The following is an 18,958-nucleotide window of genomic DNA, read 5'->3' as shown; positions in this document are numbered from 1 at the left end:
TCCACTCATGAGGTTGAAGGATGCGGCTGAGATTGTCGGCCAGGGAGTTCTGTTCGCCCTGGATATAGACAGCCTTGAGGAAGAGACTGAGGGCCGTGGCCCAGGTCCAGATGCGGATGGCCTCCTGACAGAGGAGGGGAGATCCGGTGCCGCCTTGCTTGTTTATGTAGTACATGGCGACTTGGTTGTCTGTGCACAGGAGAAGAACCTGAGGGTAGAGAAGGTGCTGGAAGGCCTTGAGAGCATAGAACATGGCCCTGAGTTCGAGGAAGTTGATGTGATGCTGACGCTCCTGATGGGTCCAAAGTCCCTGGGTGTGAAGATCTCCCAGGTGAGCTCCCCATGCATAGGGGGAGGCATCTGTGGTTATGACCATGGAGTGAGGGGGTAGATGAAAGAGTAGACCCCTGGAAAGATTGGAAGAGTTCAACCACCATTGAAGAGATTGCTGAAGAGACGATGTCACAGAGATGGGATGAGAAAGAGGATCCGTGGTCTGTGACCATTGGTTGGCCAGAGTCCATTGAGGTGTCCTGAGGTGGAGTCGCGCCAGAGGGAGCACATGGACCGTCGAGGCCATGTGGCCCAGGAGGACCATCATTTGCTGAGCTGGAATGGAGCGACGAAGGAGCACCTGACGGCAGAGGTGGAGAAGGGTCCGTTGGCGGTCTGAGGGGAGAAACGCCCTCATCAGAGTGGTGTCGAGGACGGCTCCAATAAACTGCAGTCGCTGCGTGGGAAGCAGATGCAACTTGGGGTAGTTGATCTTGAACCCCAGGAGGTGGAGGAAGGAGATGGTGTGCTGAGTGGCTTGTAGCACAAGAGGAGACATAGGTGCTTTCACTAACCAATCGTCCAAGTAGGGGAACACCTGGAGGTTGTTGGACCTGAGAAAGGCCGCTACCATGATGAGGCACTTGGTGAACACCCTGGGTGATGATGCGAGGCCAAAGGGTAGCACTTTGTACTGGTAGTGACGGTGCTGAACCTGAAATCGAAGGTAGCGACGTGAAGACAGATGGATTGGAATGTGAGTGTAGGCCTCTTTGAGGTCTAGGGAACATAGCCAGTCGTGTTGAGAGAGAAGAGGGTAAAGCGTGGCAAGGGAGAGCATTCTGAATTTTTCCTTGACCAGACACTTGTTGAGGTTCCGGAGATCGAGGATGGGACGGAGGTCCCCTGTCTTCTTGGGAACCAGGAAGTAGCGGGAGTAGAATCCCTGACCCCTTTGGTCTGGGGGTACCTCTTCGATGGCATTGAGAAGAAGGAGGGATTGGACCTCCCTCAGGAGGAGGAGGGATTGGGAGGAGTGAGAAACAGACTCTATGGGAGGATTGTCTGGTGGAAGAGTCTGGAAGTTGAGAGAGTAGCCGTGGCGAATGATGTTGAGGACCCACAGGTCTGATGTGATGACCTCCCAACGTTTGAGGAAGAGTTGAAGGCGGCCTCCGATCAGCTGAGGAAGAGGCAATGATGGTGGGAGACTGGCTATGCCCTGGAGAAAAGAGTCAAAAGGGCTGAGATGGTTTTAACTGAGGGGGAGGCTTGGCAGGTTGGTGAGACTGCGAGCGTGCCTGAGTTTGGTGTTACTGATGAGGCCGGCGAGGTTGTTGTTGAGGCGGGTTGAGAGGTCTGGCCGAGAACCTGCGTTGGTAGGAAGACTGCTGTCTGTAGGGGCGAGCAGGTGGAGTCTTCTTCTTAGGTTTGATCAGGGTATCCCACCTGGTCTCGTGGGCCGAGAGTTTCTGGGTAGTTGAGTCCAGGGACTCCCCAAAGAGTTCATCACCAAGACAAGGTGCGTTAGCCAGGCGGTCTTGGTGATTAATGTCGAGGTCAGAAACTCTCAGCCAGGCCAAGCGCCTCATGGAAACAGCCATGGCAGATGCTCGAGAGGTCAGCTCAAAAGAGTCATAAATGGAGCGCACCATAAACTTCCGGAGTTGGAGCAAACTGGAAATTTGTTGTTGAAAAACCTGGACTTTACGCTCAGGGATGTACTTTTGTAAGGAGGAGAGTTGTTGCACCAAATGCTTCATGTAGAAGGAAAAGTGGAAGGTGTAATTATTAGCCCTGTTGGCAAGCATGGAATTCTGATAAAGGCGCTTGCCAAATTTATCCATCGTTCTGCCCTCTCTGCCAGGAGGGGTGGAGGCATAAACACTGGAGCCCTGGGTTTTCTTTAAGGTGGACTCCACTAGAAGGGATTCATGGGGTAGTTGAGGTTTGTCGAACCACGGGATAGGAATGACCCTGTATAAACTATCCAGTTTTCGAGGAGCACCCGGTACCATGAGAGGGTTTTCCCAATTTTTGTAAAAAGTTTCCCGTAAGATGTCGTGGACAGGTAACTTCAAAAATTCTTTGGGGGGTTGTTCGAAGTCCAGGGCGTCAAGAAAAGCCTGGGACTTCTTAGAGTCGGATTCCAATGGGATAGACAGAGCCGCCGACATTTCCCTTAGAAATTTTGTGAATGAGGACTGTTCAGGTTTGGAACTGGTATCAACCATCGAGGGTTCCTCGTCCGTTGATGAAGCCTCATCATCGGTACCGGGTGGGGATTCTTCCCATAAGTCCGGGTCCCTGACGTCGGTGTGCGCAGGACGGGACGGTGGTGTGGACGGCTCAGTGTGGCGAGTCTTAGAGAGAGATTTGCCAGAGCGCATCGAGACGGTACCGGGGGAGGAAGACCGGTGCCGGTCCTGGTCTCGGGAGGACTGGTGTCGGTCTCGATGTCGGGAAGGGTCGGCGTCAGAGCGTGGTTGCACGGGAAGATTGAGTGGTTCAGCCGCGAGTACCGGCATGGAGGTGTTCAACGGTACCGATGGTGTCGACACCGGTGGTATGGTGCGAGGCTCGGGCCGGTCCGGTACCAGAAGGAGTGGGGCCAACAGTGCTGGCAACAGGTTTTGGAGTTGCTGCTGTATTTGCTCCTGCAACTGGCTTTGGAGTATGGCCGCAATGCGGTCGTCCAGAGGAGGCACCGATACCACTTTTTTCTTTTTCGGTACCATAGGTGCCGCTCCATGCCCTGGCGATGAGGAGGCCGATGACGAGGCACTCACCGAAATCGGGGCGGAGCGTTTGCGGGGTCAGCGAGACGCCGGGAGGACCGGCGTCACCGTTGTGGCAGGAGGGCGCTCAAGGGAAGTGGAAGGCTTCTTAGACGGCTTACCTGGTGCCAGCGACCCCGAGGAAGGATCAGGCGTCGTCGAAGTAGTCGGTGCCGACTTTTGCGGTGCCGTCGACGGCGCGGCCAATTCCATGGCAGATCCGGTACCGAAAAGGATATTCTGTTGGATCTGTCTACTTTTTAATGTACGTTTTTTAAGAGTAGCACAGCGGGTGCAGTTGTCAGCCCGATGCTCGGACCCAGGCACTGTAGGCACCAATTGTGCGGGTCAGTGAGAGAGATCGGGCGTGCACACCGCTGGCACTTCTTAAAGCCCGGCTGAGGGGGCATGAAGGGAAACACGGCCTCCGCAAAATCAAAACCGGAGGCCTGTATGGTGGCAATAGGCCCCGCCAGGGCCGGGCTGAAAAATAAAGAAAAAGCAAAGTTTTTTTTTTTTTTTTTTACTATTTAGAACGGAAAAGAAACCCGAAGGAAAAAGAACAAAAAGGAAGACAATTTCGCGAGCGGGAAGGCAAAAATCAGATATTTCAACAGCCGTTGAAAACACATGCGTCTTCTTCGCTCCGTGGAAACGAAGAAACTGGGGACCACGCTCTCCTCCGTCGGGCTGGAAGGCACTCGCGCATGCGCGGTGCGGCCAACTAGAACTTTCTAGTTAAAAGTGTCCGTACCGGGGCTCCGTCGGTGACGTCACCCATGCGTTAAGAATATGCTGCCTGCTTGTCCTGGGATAAACATTTTTTTCGGCCAATGCGGCCCAGGGAAGCCAAAAGGTTGGACACCCCTGCTCTAGTCCAAAGATGTACACTGATATTCTGCCATTTCCTAGACAAAGGGTATAAACTCCAGAATGCTTTTGGCAAAACTAAGGAAAAAGGAGGGTAGTGGCTTGGAGTTGCAACTTATGGCCACCTGAGTTGATTCTCTAGAACTTGAGCTACAAACAGGTCAGCAGAATGGATACTGCCCTGAGGGGGGTGCATTGAGATTGGAAATTCTGCCCATATCCCTGCCTCCCCTGCAGAAGGAACAGCCATGGTGGGGCCTATAAGCTGCTGTTGCTGCCCCATGGCAGGTGGTAGCTGCTGCAGTTCACCAGTAGCAGCCTTGCATGACCAGCAGACATTCTGACCCCCATCTAAAAAAAAACAATTTTCTTTCAGCCCTGTGACCCTGAACAGCCTCAGCTCTCCCTGTTAACCTTGCAGCAAGAGGTGGTGGCTGCAAGACCTGAAGCTGTTTGTGATTGAGCGCAGACAGAGAAAAGGCAAAGTGGCAACTTCTGAATCCCTTGCATTCCATGGTAGCCTCCTGGTTTTGGCTGAAAGCCTTTCACTGTATGTGAGAGACAGGGCAGCTCTGTATTTATAGGTGATTCAATCAATAGGACACCTAATTTCAAAGATATGGGTATACTAGGCCCACATGACTGATGCTGCTTTTCAAAACAAAGATGGTCCACCTATGACCTGTTTGAAAATCAAGTGATTATGCAGCTAAAAGTAAAAGTGCTTAGGGGTGTAAATATCAAAACAAGCCACATTTCAATAGCTGCAATAGTTAACAATTAATGAAGTAATCTGAATAATCCATGGAAGACCCCCACCCACTGCAGAGAGCTCTCCGAACATATCCAAATAATTCATTCCCTGCCCTGCCCCACCTCTAAGTCTATGCACGAGTTAAATACATAGAGCCCAGGATGTTACGGTCTTCTGCAAAAAACTGTATTGGTGCCAGCTGCATTTCTAGACAAAGTTTTTAAATATTGGGACCGCTTAAACCAGGGGTGTCAAGTCCCTCCTCGAGGGCCGCAATCCAGTTGGATTTTCAGGATTTCCTCAATGAATATGCATGAGATCTATTTGCATGCACTGCTTTCATTGTATGCTAATAGATCGCATGCATATTCATTGGGGAAATCCTGAAAACCTGACTGGATTGCGGCCCTCGAGGAGGGACTTTGGCACCCCTGGCTTAAACCAACAATGGGTCATCTACATCAGAAATGGTTGCAGACCTGCCCATGATATATCAGGACAGTTGTGGACAAGGAGGTGTTTGGATGTGATATTAATCCAAATTTTTAGTTTGTCTGTGTCCAAGCTCTTCTAGATGTGTATTAACTACTACAAATAAAACTTACTAGCTTGCGTTAGGTAACTAGGTAGGCTCTCCTGTTTCCCTGTCCACTAGTCCTCTGTCACGGCTGCTCAATAAAATGAAGCTCTAACTTGCCCTGCTGAACTCAGCCACTTCTCCCGAGTGTATCTGCTGGGATCTCTGTCGATAATCCCCTTGGGTCTTCACTTGTACAGGATCTCCGTTTAAGGATACAGATTCTCATAATACTCTTGTAAATTAAAAATCTATCATCTCTACAGTAGTGTTCCCCTATGAATTCACCATTCGCGGACCCGGTCACTCACGGTATTCTCCGACTGCCTCTTCCTGTACTAAAGTCAGGCTTCACCAATCAGGAGCTGCGTGTCAAAGCAGCTCCTGATTGGTAAAGCCCGACTTTAGTACGGGAAGAGGTGGTTGAAGCAGACCGCGAGTGATTTCCTTCACTCGCCGGCACTCCAGTTGCCCTCTCCTGTCTCCCCAGGTGAAAAACCGTATTTGCGGTTTTTGATATTCGTGGGGGTTCCTAGAATGGAACCCCCCGCAAATATCGGGGGAGTACTGTATATGGATCCGAGACCAAATGCAGCAGAGGAGTGAGGTCGAGAGGCGCCCGGGCGGTGATGCACCTCCCTCTGCCCTCCCGCTCCTTCCTCAATTCCCCCCCCGCCGCAAACACAAGCCTTCCCTTGTCTCTCTACTTGTTTACCGTGCTGAGCAACAAGAACTTCAACGTACTCCTCGTGACCCTGTTGTCTCTCCCGCTGACATCCTATGCGCAACCCCCACAAGTGATATCAACGGGAGAGACAACGGGGGTCAGGAGCAGTACGTTAAAGTTGTCATTCATGGCGGAGAACAGCTAGGGGGGGTACGCTTGGCGAGGACCGCCCCCACCAAAATGGCACCGTGGTGGACCACCCCCGCTCTCCATTACTACGCCACTGACAAAATGGACTCCTTCATTCAGGATCTGTCTGCTAAGAGACCTCATTACCTTCATGGAAGACTTCAGTTCAGAAGCATCATATTGTGGATGTGGCTTCATCAGCCCCAGCATTACAGTTTCCAAGTTACCGGAGAGACAACCTTTCAGCGCCAAAGAAAGATCCTTTGAGAAAGAAGAAAGCAAGTTCAAGTTTCAAGTTTTATTAAGGTTTGTTGTATACGCAATGTCAGATACTTCAATGCATAGAACATTTTAAAAATAGGGGACAAAGCAGAACAGTTTTATACAATTAAATACAAAATATATACATACTAATGAATAACTGGTACAGAAGGTGAGGGGGATGAACTACAATCTTTAAAGAAAGAGAACAACCATTTAGGGAAAACACACATATGGTGGGTAACACAAAAGAAAAAAAAAAAAGATATAAAGGCAGAAATAAACATAGAAAGAAAGAAGATAAATTTGCGACCTACGCATAGGTCTAATTAGGATTGAAGAGATTTAATGATTGATAAGTTATACTATCTATATCTCAAATGCATCCTTATACAGGAAACTTTTTAAAGAACGCTTGAATTTTTCTAAAGAGGATTCATTACATAAGTATATTGGTAAATTGTTCCAGAGCTGGGGTGCTATAACCGAGAAAATAGTAGATCTCCTGGTCCCTATTACTTTTAAAGAAGGGATAGTCAGTAAATGTTGTTCTGTTGATCTAAGTGCCCTGAATGGAGAATATGGTATCAGACGATCCAAAAATATCAGAGCATTAGATTGTTGAATTTTAAAATGTTTTATTTGGTACGCTGAATTATTTTATTTGGTATAATGAATTATTTGGTATGTTTCCTAAGGGCCATTCTGCCGCTCAGATAGGGAAGGGGTATTTTCACAGCAGGTTCAGTTTTTTGACAGTGGGGCTGCCACCTAAGTCCACTTGGATGCTGAAAAACAAAATGTCAAACAGGCTGTAGAGGAATCCTAATTTAATTTATTCACTGAATACTTGTTGGGATGTTCATATCTTGTCTCTATCTCTGTTTTTTATCTTTACCTTTTTTAATAATTGCTTTCTCAGGTACTTTAGTTAGATTGTGAACCTTCGGGACAGTTAGAGAACTTCCAAGTACCTATCTTTATTTATTTTTATTTTATTGTATCTTTAATGCATCTTTATTGTAAACCGCTTTGAACCTCACGGTATAGTGGTATATAAGAAATAAAATTAAATAAAATTAAGAGATTCATTTTAATAGAACTATTAATAACTCTTTCAAGAGACCTGCTCCAGTCAAAAGCCTCAAGCAAGCTGCTAAAAGTTACTCCACCAGAATGGAAATAGGGAAGTGTATTCATTTGAAACACTGAAATATGGGAAGCAAAGGCATTTCACGTTATTTCATACTGCTTTTAAGCTGAAACAAAAAATTTTTTAAAAACCCGTTTTTTTGTGAGTGTGTTGTTGACAGATGGTGCACCGTGGCACAACAGTACACATACTGACGATAGTGACCTCTGAGATTTTTCATTTTATTTATCATTAAAAATATTTTTTTTTGTTTCAGACATTGTAAAATAAACAAGACAATAAATTTTGGCCTGCACAATGTGAGCTATAACAGGGACAGTTTGTTTATGACGAGTCATGCTATTTTGGCAAAGGGTCCCCTTTTATGCAATGAGACCCTGTGCTAAAATGGCATGATTTGTAGTAAAATAACCCATCTGAACAGTAGCCCACGTTGATAAATTCCCCCCTTAGATGTTTACAGAAGAACTTCACAGCTAGCCAAAGCTATACATCGGAGAAGGCTACCAGACCCTCAGCAGAGAGGAGGAGCGATTCAGAGGAGCCTCACTCACAATGGAGCAAATTGAGCACTGAACTAGCCCCATTGCAAACCAAAACTAGAACCAGCAGATGATCAGACCAATGGTTTGACAATAAATGACTTCAACTGAAAAGACAATGCAGACAACTAGAAAGAAAATGGAGAAAAAACCAACCTAGAGCATACGAAAACCACCTGGAAAAAATTAACAAACAATACAAACTACAATTAAAGGATAAGAGAAAAGAACACTACACCAACCAAATAGGCACAGAAACCCAAGACACCAAAAAACTATTCCAAATATTAAAAAAAATCTGACAGACACCAAACCCTACCTGACCACTAACAACACCCCCCCCCCCTCAGCCACCCTCAGCACAGAACACTTCAAGAATAAAATTACATACGCCAGAGCTACCCTCAATGGTACCCCAACCCACCCAATTGAATTCACAATGCATCCCACAGAAAAAGAATCAACTGCAGTAGACAGAACCTGGTCCCACTTCACCAGTGTACAATGGTCCGATCTCAATAAACTCTACAGAAAATACAGCTACGCATCCTGTGACCTCAACCACTGTCCACCATATCTCCTAACAACCTCCGGCACAAAATTCCGTGATCTACTCCTACAATGGATACAAACCACACCTCAGTAAAATCACCATCACTCCAATCCTAAAAGACCCAAAGGGACCAACAGATCAACCATCCAACTACAGACTCATTGCCTCAATACTACTATATGTCAAACTAACAGAAGGACTAGTAGCCAAACTCCTCACTAACTATCTAGAAGACCACAACATTCTCCGCCTTACACAATCTGGCTTCAGAACCAACTTCAGCACAGAGACATTACTAGGCTCCCTTATTGGCACAGCTAGACAACACCTCAACATAGGAAAAAAAAAATGCTGCTCATACAACTGGACCTGACCGCAGCATTCGACCTGGTAGACTATAGCATCCTACTGCAAATTCTGGACACAATAGGTATCTCAGATAAAGTATACTCATGGTGTGAAGGTTTCCTAAAATCCAGAACATAGAGTAAAATCAGATAAAGAAAAATCAGACCCTTGGTCCAACCCCTGCGGCGTACCCCAAGGATCCCCACTATCCCCCACCTTCTTCAATCTCTATACTGCCTCACTCAGTGCATACCTGGACAAACTAGGCCTAACTTCCTACAGCTATGCAGATTACATTACAATTCTCATACCTTTTGATCAACCTAAGCCCTCTATGACAGACACACTACACACCGAACACTAGAAACAGTAGGGACCTGGATGAAAGATCAAACTGAAATGGAACCCAGACAAAACAAAATTCATTCTCCTCGAAAATAACAAAGTTCCAACCATAACCAATATAGAAATAAACTTAATCAACTACCCCATTCAAACCACCCTAAAACTACTAGGAATGACTAGGGCTGCATCCAGTCAGGTTTTCAGGATTTCCCCAATGAATATGCATGAGATCTATGTGTATGCACTGCTTTCAATGCATATTCATTGGGGAAATCCTGAAAACCCAACTGGATTGCAGCCCTCAAGGAGGGACTTTGTGATAGGCAGATGCTCCACCATGCAACCACAAAAAATAAAATACAGAAATCATTCGCAGTTATGAAAAACCTGACAAGTCCAAAAATTCTTCGAAAGAACACAATTCCAGCTCATAGTACAATCCCTAATCCTAGCTCTACTAGACCAGGGATAGGCAATTCCGGTCCTCAAGAGCTGGAGCCAGGTCAGGTTTTCAGAATATGCATGCGATAGATTTGCATCTCAAGGAGAAATTGCATGCACATCCATCTCATACATATTCATTGTGAATATCCTGAAAACCTGATCTGGCTCCTGCTCTCGAGGACTGGAATTGCCTACCCCTGTACTAGACTATTGCAACATCCTCTATCTCCCCTGCCCTGCAACAATGACAAAACAATTACAATTCAAAACACAGCTCTGAGACTAGTCTACTCATTGAGGAAACACAACCACATTACAGAGGCATATCTCATAAGAACATAAGAAGTTGCCTCCGCTGAGTCAGACCAGAGGTCCATCGCGCCCAGTGGTCCGCTCCCGCGGCGGCCCATCAGGCCCACTGCTTGAGCAGTGGCCCTTGATTTTTCTCTAACCTATCTCTACTCCTGTCCCTATATCCTAACCTCAGTCCTTATCTGTACCCTTCAATTCCCCTGTCTTCCAGGAACCTATCCAAACCTTCTTTGAAGCCCTGTAGCATGTTCTGGCCTATCACAGCCTCTGGAAGTGTGTTCCACGTATCCACCACCCTCTGGGTGAAGAAGTGCTTCCTAGCGTTTGTTCTAAACCTGTCCCCTTTCAATTTCTCCGAGTGCCCCCTTGTACTTGTGTTTCCCCATAATCTGAAAAATCTGTCCCTGTCCACTTTTTCTATGCCCTTCAGGATCTTGAAAGTTTCTATCATGTCTCCTCTAAGTCTCCGCTTCTCAACTCACACTGGCTTCCAATTCCAGAAAGAATACTATTTAAATTCTACTGTATACTATTCAAAACTATAAACGAAGACAGCCCAACCTACCTGAACAACCACTTCATCCAAACTACCTCAACCAGAAATAGAAAAATTCACACCCCATTCACACACCCTCCAATCAAAGAAGTTAAACGGAACAAACTTTGATGGCCTCCTAGCCACTCAAGCAGCAAAACTAGACAATCAAATCTCCAATCTACTGATAACAACACCAAACTACAAGACGTTCAGAAAAGAAATAAAGACTATACTCTTCAAGAAATCCCTGAAAATGTCTTAACACTACGAGTACCTTCCTTCCTCCCATCTTATTCCTACCCCCCCCCTACCCCCGAATCAATCTGATCTACTCTTTACCTGCTCTGGAAATGACCAGAGATCTTCTTTTATAACCAACTTTCTATAACTCTTTTGTAATCCGCCTTGAACCACAAGGTAATGGCGGAATAGAAATCTCTAATGAAATGTAATTTCCAGGGTCAAGAGAATTGCTGTTCAAAAGAAGGGTAGAGAAAAATCTAATAAGAACTTATTGAACTTAAAAAAGGGAATCTAGTTAGAGGATCAATCCATAGAGTCCCAGAAGAAATCAGGACTCCTGAAAGAACCATATTAGAAAAGAGAAACGAGTCCAGTCAGAAAAAAAATGAAATGGGAGCAACCCATTTTGTGGTTTGGATTTTTAGCCATTGCTTGCGAAATACAACGGGTGACCTTTATTCACTTCATTGAGTCATTCAGTTGCACTATTATCTAACCAATGATATAGAATTCTTTGGTCCTATTTGTATCAGGCATGGATGAAACACTAACTAACCAGATAGGGGGTTTTATGGATAACTTATAAATATTTAATAAGAACATAAGAAATGCCTCCGCTGGGTCAGACCCGAGGTCCATCATGCCCAGCAGTCCGCTCACGCGGCGGCCCAACAGGTCCAGGACCTGTGAGGAACCTCTATTTATACCCTTCTATCCCCTTTTCCAGGAGAAAACTGTCCAATCCTTTCTTAAACCCCAGTACCGTACTCTGCCCTATTACGTCCTCTGGAAGCGCATTCCAGGTGTCCATAATTTTCTTTTTTGCACACAAAGTGCTTTAAGTTATTAATAATTTGATTTTTAATCATTATTTTTGAATGTATCTACCATTACCTAATTTAAAGATAGAACTCGTCCCTATAATTAATGAGGTTGAAGTATCATAAATATGTATGAATCTCAGTAAAGAGACCTCTTATAACTTGGATGTTATTTCAAGTCTTCATTCTGAATGCATGTAATAAAATCATTTACTTCACAACCTCCTACCTACCCTAAAGTTTTTTTTATTAATTTATTGAAATATTTATTAACAAATTTATTTTAAAAAAATGTAACTAACTGAAGGAGAGTGCAAATTTTTGCTTTATCAATCATAAGTTATTCTGACCTTGTACTTGATACAAAAGCAACAACACTTATCTTATTGGCTTTCCAGCCAGAGCCAACATTATCCATAAAACCCCCTATCTGGTTAGTTAGTATACACTTAAGTGTGGGTTGGATAATCTATAAATTGATCCACACATGTAGTTTGAGTTTCAATGGATGAAACACTAGATAGTTACTAGGATATTTGGTTTTCATTGAACAATGGATGAATGAAAATCATTTCGCTAAAACGGGATTGTTGGGGAACCTGATACCAGAGGGACTTTCCTGCAGCCCCCGTGCTTCCTGCAGCACAGCAAGAGACGGACCCCTGACGTCACTGGGTCTGTCTCCAACACCTTAAATTCACGCCGCTGCCGCGGTAAACTTGGGAGCCTGATACCTGTGAGGGATACCGGAGGGACTTTCCTGCAGCCCCTGTGCTTCCTGCAGCAGCGGCTGGCATTTTCTTTTGCTGCTCATTGGGCAGGCACAGCAAGAGACGGACCCCTGACGTCACTGGGTCCGTCTCCAACACCTTAAATTGACACCGCTGCCGTGGTAAACTTGGGAGCCTGATACCTGTGAGGAATACTGGAGGGACTTTCCTGCAGCCCCTGTACTTCCTGCAGCAGCGGCTGGCATTTTCTTTTGCTGCTCATCGGGCGGGCACCGCAAGAGACGGACCCCTGACATCACTGGGTCCATCTCCAACACCTTAAATTGACGCCGCTGCCGCAGTAAACTTGGGAGCCTGATACCTGTGAGGGATACAGGAGGGACTTTCCTGCAGCCCCCGTGTTTCCTGCAGCAGCGGCTGGCATTTTCTTTTGCTGCTCATCGGGCAAGCACAGCAAGAGACGGACCCCTGATGTCACTGGGTCCATCTCCAACACCTTAAATTAATGCTGCTGCTGCAGTTGTGGCTGCAGGGTGTGGCCAAAGGGGCATGTCCTGCCCCTTGGGAGCCACAAGGAGCCACAAGGAGCTGGAATCTAAGGTTGTATTACTTTTTCCATAACTTTTTCACAGCTAGAACATGGGGAAAAGAAAAATTAAACCTAAGAGTTCCAAGACTGGTTGTATCTGGCCCTATGGACAGGCATTTGACATTATTAACTGACAAACAGCAGTACCACTTAACATGAACTCTTCCATTTCGGGTGCTTCAATAAGTCCCCTCGAACGTACTCCTCCCCTTCATCCAGTATCAAGTGATAGTAGGAATATAAATCCTACTACTTCCTCCGAAAATGTGGTATCCTCCACTCAGATAAATAAGTTAGTTTTTACTGAAATACCTAAATCACTTGATTTTTCAGGTGTAGTGGAGGATCAACCACCAACGGAGGAAACACAAGATATTATCTTGAAAGACTTGTGGTTAGGTATTTCTAGAGTAAAAGGGTTTCTCAGGTCAACTGTGAAACAAACAGTGGACTTTTCACAGTCTGTTTCTCACAAGCTTGAAAATGTGGATTCCAACCTAGGTTGTTTGGATAAACGTTTAAATGTGGTGGAAGCTCAATGTAATACACTTCAAGCTGTCTCAGTATCTGCTGTTAAGGATTCTACGGTGATACATTCTAAAATGGAACTAATGGAAAATATGTATAGAGCGAGAAATCTCCGCTTGGTCAATTTTCCAATAACCCACTTACTATCTTCTGAAATCTTACTAAGGAAATTTTTCAAAGAAATACTGGAGTTACCCAACGCGGAGAATTTTCCAATTAATAATTACTATTATGTTCCTCAAAAAAAATAGAATCTGACCAAGAGGTGGACCGTTTGGTTACAACTGAAATCAATTTCACAGAGTTTTTAGAATATAGTCAGGATGTGATCCAGAGTCGGTCCACTCTGGTGATAACATGCATGAGTGAGATAGACAAGATGTTAATAATGAAACTTTATTTTAAAAATAGGTTAACAAAATTTTGTGGGGATTTGGTTAGAATTTTTCCAGATGTCTCTAGAGCTACTCAATTAAGGAGGAAGGAGTTTTTGAAATTAAAAGTTAGAGTTTTAGCTCTACAGGCATCCTTTTACCTAAAATTCCCATGTAAAATGTCTTGTCAAGTTACAAGACATCGAATATGTTTTTTGGGATCCCACACAACTGCATCAATTCCTAACTGCTCGAGAACAGAAATGAAAAAAAAAGAAATGAGTTAGTGTTTAAGAGGTTTAAGTTTCACTACTGAGAAATAAGAGGAGGGAAATTAAGAATCCCTATAAGAGTAAGGAATGGTTTAGGATTCGCGAGGGTGAATCGTGAATTATTTCCTTTTTTTTTCTTTATAATTTGCTTTTTTGAAATTGTATCATATCTCCCCATTAATGTGGGCTTAGAAAGGAATTTTGTATGAAAGATTATGTAATGTTAATATCCAAGGAAGACCTTTTCTTTTGTATCATCTGATATTGTAATCATTTAAATTTATAAATTAAAAAAAACAAACAAAAAAACGGGGTTGTTGATGATCAGTAGGTCTAGAGTTCTGAGCTGTATTTATGTCACCTCTTGGGTGCATACTTTAGACATGGCGACTGATCCATTCCTATCTGTGAAAAGGCAGGTCAAGGATGGGGTTAGGGGCAGGGCTGCATTCTTTAATCTGCCCTTTTTGCAAAAGTTATGAGATTACTTGCATTTGGATGACTTTAGATCTGTTTTGCAGGCTCTAGTCATATCAAAATTAGATTATAGTAATTAACTGTATTTAGGATTGCCCAAGTCCTTGCTAAAAGCTTTCCAGATACTTCAGAATGTTGTTGCACATTTACTATTGGGGGGAGTCTTATTTTTAACCTTATTTCTCCCAATCTTTCAGCATTAAATGGATTTCTAGTTTGTATGGAAGGTGAAATTTAAGTTCTTAAGTCAGATTCATCTAGCGCTGAAAGGCAATACTCCTTGGAATTTAAATACAATATTGTGCATTTACAGAGCATGTGCTTATTACATTCCATGGGCTCCTGTCAGTTGTATATTTCCTCCATTCGACAATTTTCTCTTGCGTGGGGGGGGGGTTGGCATGGCAGAAAGGACATGGGCACCCTTCTGTCTATTTTGCCTCTTGCAGGAGGGAGGGAGTCACCATGACAACAGGGAGTAGGCATCCCTCCTGCCTATTTTCTCTCACCAGAGGGGGTCACCATAGCAGGAGGGAAGTGGGCATCCCTCCTGCCAACTTTCACTGATGGGGGGAGGGCTCAGTCACTGTGACTATTTGTTGGGGAGACGTTGGGGAGGGCTGTCACCGGTTAAGTGGGCTTTTTTCTTTTAATGGGGCAGATATTGTGCCTATATAACACACACAGAATCTGTGCCCCGTTAAAAAAAGGTTTCCTGCCCTAAACAGCTGAGTGGTATGAGGCTACGTTGGGGCTTCCCCTGCCTCGTAATTGTTTGGGCTTCCCCTGCTGGCTCGGCACGTGTGAGCATCGCTCTCGCAGCAATCGATCGAACAGAAGATGGCGATTACGACAAACCTCCATGCAAATCATTTGCATTCAAAATTTTTAGTGAATCAATAGTTCTTTTAGACTTGGCCAAACTTTGGATCAGAGAGGATTCATGTAGTCTTGCCAATCCTGTTTAGTAAATCTAGCTCTGAGAGACTGTGTTCAGTTCAATAATTGGCTAAAGTCCAGTGCAGCAAAGAGTTAGATATCAGATTAAGCCTTACTTGGAGGGTGGCTCCAGATTTGCTTGACAGGATTGATCCAGTCCTGGGTTTACCCACTGCATTCAGTGACCTTGTTTTTCTTAGGGGATGCAATTGGGAAATGAGTTATAAGCTGCTGTATGCAATGCAGTAAACCCAGAAATGGATCAACTCCAGCTGGCAACTCCACTTTAACTAATAAGATTACCATATAATTAATTTAATACTCATATTTTTAGCAAGCAGCATGCGTCTTTAGATGAAATGACAGACTCCACTCCCCCGGTGAGGTACACAGATCCTGAAGATGGTATTAGCAACAGCCATCTCATACAAGGTCAGTGGCCAAAAAGCGTGCAATAACTTGCTTACAGTAAACTATCCTCCAATGCGGTGTATGCATTTCAAGGTCACACCACCAACAGTCTTTGCTGTGTGGATCTAGATTTTTACCAGATGGGTTGCAGGGAGCTGTTTTTAAAATGCCCAGAATTTCTCACCTTGCATGTCCTGGCTCCCACCCCCTAGGGATCATCTTTTTTTCCTATAGGAATTTCTGGGGTTTGGAACAGACATACACAGGGCATGCTAATTATGCTGATGTCAGTGAGTTGTATTAGATCCGCTTAAGGGCTAGGTTCACTAAGCAAACCGATCGCTTTGTGAGCCCTTTGCAACCCCGACCTGATTCACTAACCTTACTCCCGATCCGCGCCAGATCCGATCCACGCATGCAAATGAGGGGAAACAGCATGCAAAGTAGGAAAGGTTGCAATTCACAAAACATTTTCAGTAGCACCGAATGGGCTGGCCGATCAAAAAAAAAGCGACTGCTGGGGACCAGTCGCTCACGTCCTTTCCTCCTGCAGCCCTGAAAAAGTAAAACCCACCCTAACTCTCCCACTCTTGCCTCCCTGACTCTCCTTGCTCTTGCCGCCCAGAGTTAGTGGAATCTGCCAAAATAATGCAGAAATTACTGCTGAACTAGAGGGGAAAAGGAGAGCCGAAAGTAGAATATATGACTTCGGAAAAGGCAGAGAGAAAACAAAAGAAGCTTGCAACACAATAAACACAGGGCAGGATTACATATGATGAACTGGTTCCCACACTAGCACTACGGCTCGGACAGTGGGGACGGAAAAAGATCATCTCCATCCCCACCCCACTCCACCCCCCGGCCAGGATCACTGGAGGCAGCAGCGGGGGGAGGGGCTCATTTCAACTCTAGCGCTCCCAAAACCACATTCCGCTTGAGGGTTGGGGGGGGGGTGAAAAAAAGCAAAGGGAAATGGTTCTGTTCTCCTGTAGGGTTCACATGCACCCCGTCAATGGGGACTGATCAGCTTTTCACTGGCCAATGCCACCGTACTGAACATTGTGCAGGCATTTAAACAGTAGAGCTGCAAAAGAAAACAGGAATCATTTTCCCCACTGCACGGAGAGCATGCGCAGACCATCTACAGGCAGAGAAGATGGTCTGCGCATGCATTAGAAATGCTCTTCTGTGATCCGTGAGGTTGGTAAGGGGCGAGCGTCCGAGCACTTCATTTGCTAGAGAATGACACGGTGGCGGTTACCCGCGGCTAGCCGCGTTTAGCCGCGGGTAACCCGCCAAAACGGGAAATGAAAAATAACAGTCGCTGCGGGGACGGGGACAAGGCCATTCACCGCCCATGGAGCGGTGAATGGTCTTGTCTCCGCAGTGAGGCATTAAGGATCGCGCACCGCAGGCTGTTGAACAAACTAAAATCGATGGGATTAGGGGATACATTCACTACATGGGTAAGGGATTGGCTAGATGGTAGGCTTCAAAGGGTGATGGTAAACGGTACCCCCTCGAAAACGTCAGCAGTGATGAGTGGAGTACCTCAAGGCTCCGTCTTAGGGCCGATTCTATTCAATTTATTCATAGGAGATTTAACCCAAGGACTGAGAGGAAAAGTATCACTGTTTGCAGACGATGCCAAACTATGCAACATAGTTGGCAAAAACAGTGTGCCTGACTTTATGACGCAGGACCTAAGACAGCTTGAACAGTGGTCATCAACTTGGCAGCTAGGCTTCAATGCTAAAAAATGTAAAGTAATGCACCTAGGCAAAAAAAATCCACACAGAACTTACACACTAAATGGTGAAACCTTGTCCAGGACCAAGGTGGAACGTGATTTAGGAGTGATCATTAGCGACGATATGAAGGCTGCCAATCAAGTAGAGAAGGCCTCGTCCAAGGCAAGACAAATGATGGGCTGTATCCGTAGGGGTTTTGTCAGCAGAAAACCTGAAGTCATAATGCCACTGTACAGATCCATGGTGAGACCTCATCTCGAATATTGTGTTCAATTCTGGAGACCACACTACCGAAAAGATGTGTTGAGAATTGAGTCGGTTCAGCGAATGGCTACCAGGATGGTCTTGGGGCTCAGGGATCTCACGTATGAAGAAAGGTTAAAAAAACTGCGGATGTACTCGCTGGAGGAGCGAAGAGAGAGAGGGGACATGATTGAGACCTTTAAGTATATTACTGGGCGTATAGAGGTGAAAGACGATATCTTCAGTCTTACAGGGCCCTCGGTAACCAGAGGACACTCGCTGAAAATCAGGGGTGAGAAATTTCGGGGTGATACTAGGAAGTACTTCTTCACCGAAAGGGTGGTCGATCATTGGAACGAGCTGCCTCAGCGGGTGATTGAGGCCAGCAGCGTATTAGATTTCAAGAAAAAATGGGATATTCATGTGGGATTTCTAGAAGAGTAAGAATCAGGGAGTGGGTCATTGGTATGGGCAGACTCGATGGGCTATGGCCCTTTTCTGCCGTCATTTTTCTATGTTTCTATGTTTCTATGTAATGCCCGCCCGTAGCGTTTAGCCAGCTCCCTCCCTCCACCTCACCTTAAATTCTGAGTTTGCCGGCTTCCTTTTTCCTGAGCCGCATGCATTCAAAAAGCCGTGCACGCGCGGCTGCGCGAGTCCATCAAGCTTCTCCTCTGACGCAACCGGAAACAGGAAGTTGCAGGAGAGGAGAAGCTTGATGGACTCGCGCAGCCGCGCGTGAGCGTCTTTTTAAACACGTGCGGCTCAGGGAAAAAGGAAGCCGGCAAACTCAGAATGTAAGGTGAGTTGGAGGGAGGGAGCTGGCTAAACGCTGCGATCGGGTAGGTGGGGGCTGCTAGACTCTGCGATCACGTTTGTTCCTGGCTCATACTAGAAAGGAGGGAGTGAAAGGAAAAAAAAAATCTGGGCCAAGGGGATGAAGAGGGAAAGAAAGAAATTCACAGCAGGAAAGAAA

General features: G+C 45.5%; 1 protein-coding gene across 1 annotated transcript in view; it reads right to left on the bottom strand.

The window, feature by feature from the left end:
• ANXA2 (annexin A2) overlaps positions 1-18,958 on the bottom strand; it is a 125,757-nt gene that overhangs the window by 52,030 nt on the left and 54,769 nt on the right. The window contains exon 5 of the mRNA XM_033920392.1: positions 6,255-6,368. Coding sequence (XP_033776283.1) covers positions 6,255-6,368 — 114 coding nt within the window. The remainder of the gene's footprint in view (positions 1-6,254; positions 6,369-18,958) is intronic.

The sequence above is a fragment of the Geotrypetes seraphini genome, chromosome 14, assembly GCF_902459505.1.
Source record: "Geotrypetes seraphini chromosome 14, aGeoSer1.1, whole genome shotgun sequence".
Classification (NCBI taxonomy): Eukaryota; Metazoa; Chordata; class Amphibia; order Gymnophiona; family Dermophiidae; genus Geotrypetes; species Geotrypetes seraphini.
Note: the sequence above shows the minus strand (reverse complement) of the source record. Positions and strands in the feature narration are given on the sequence as shown.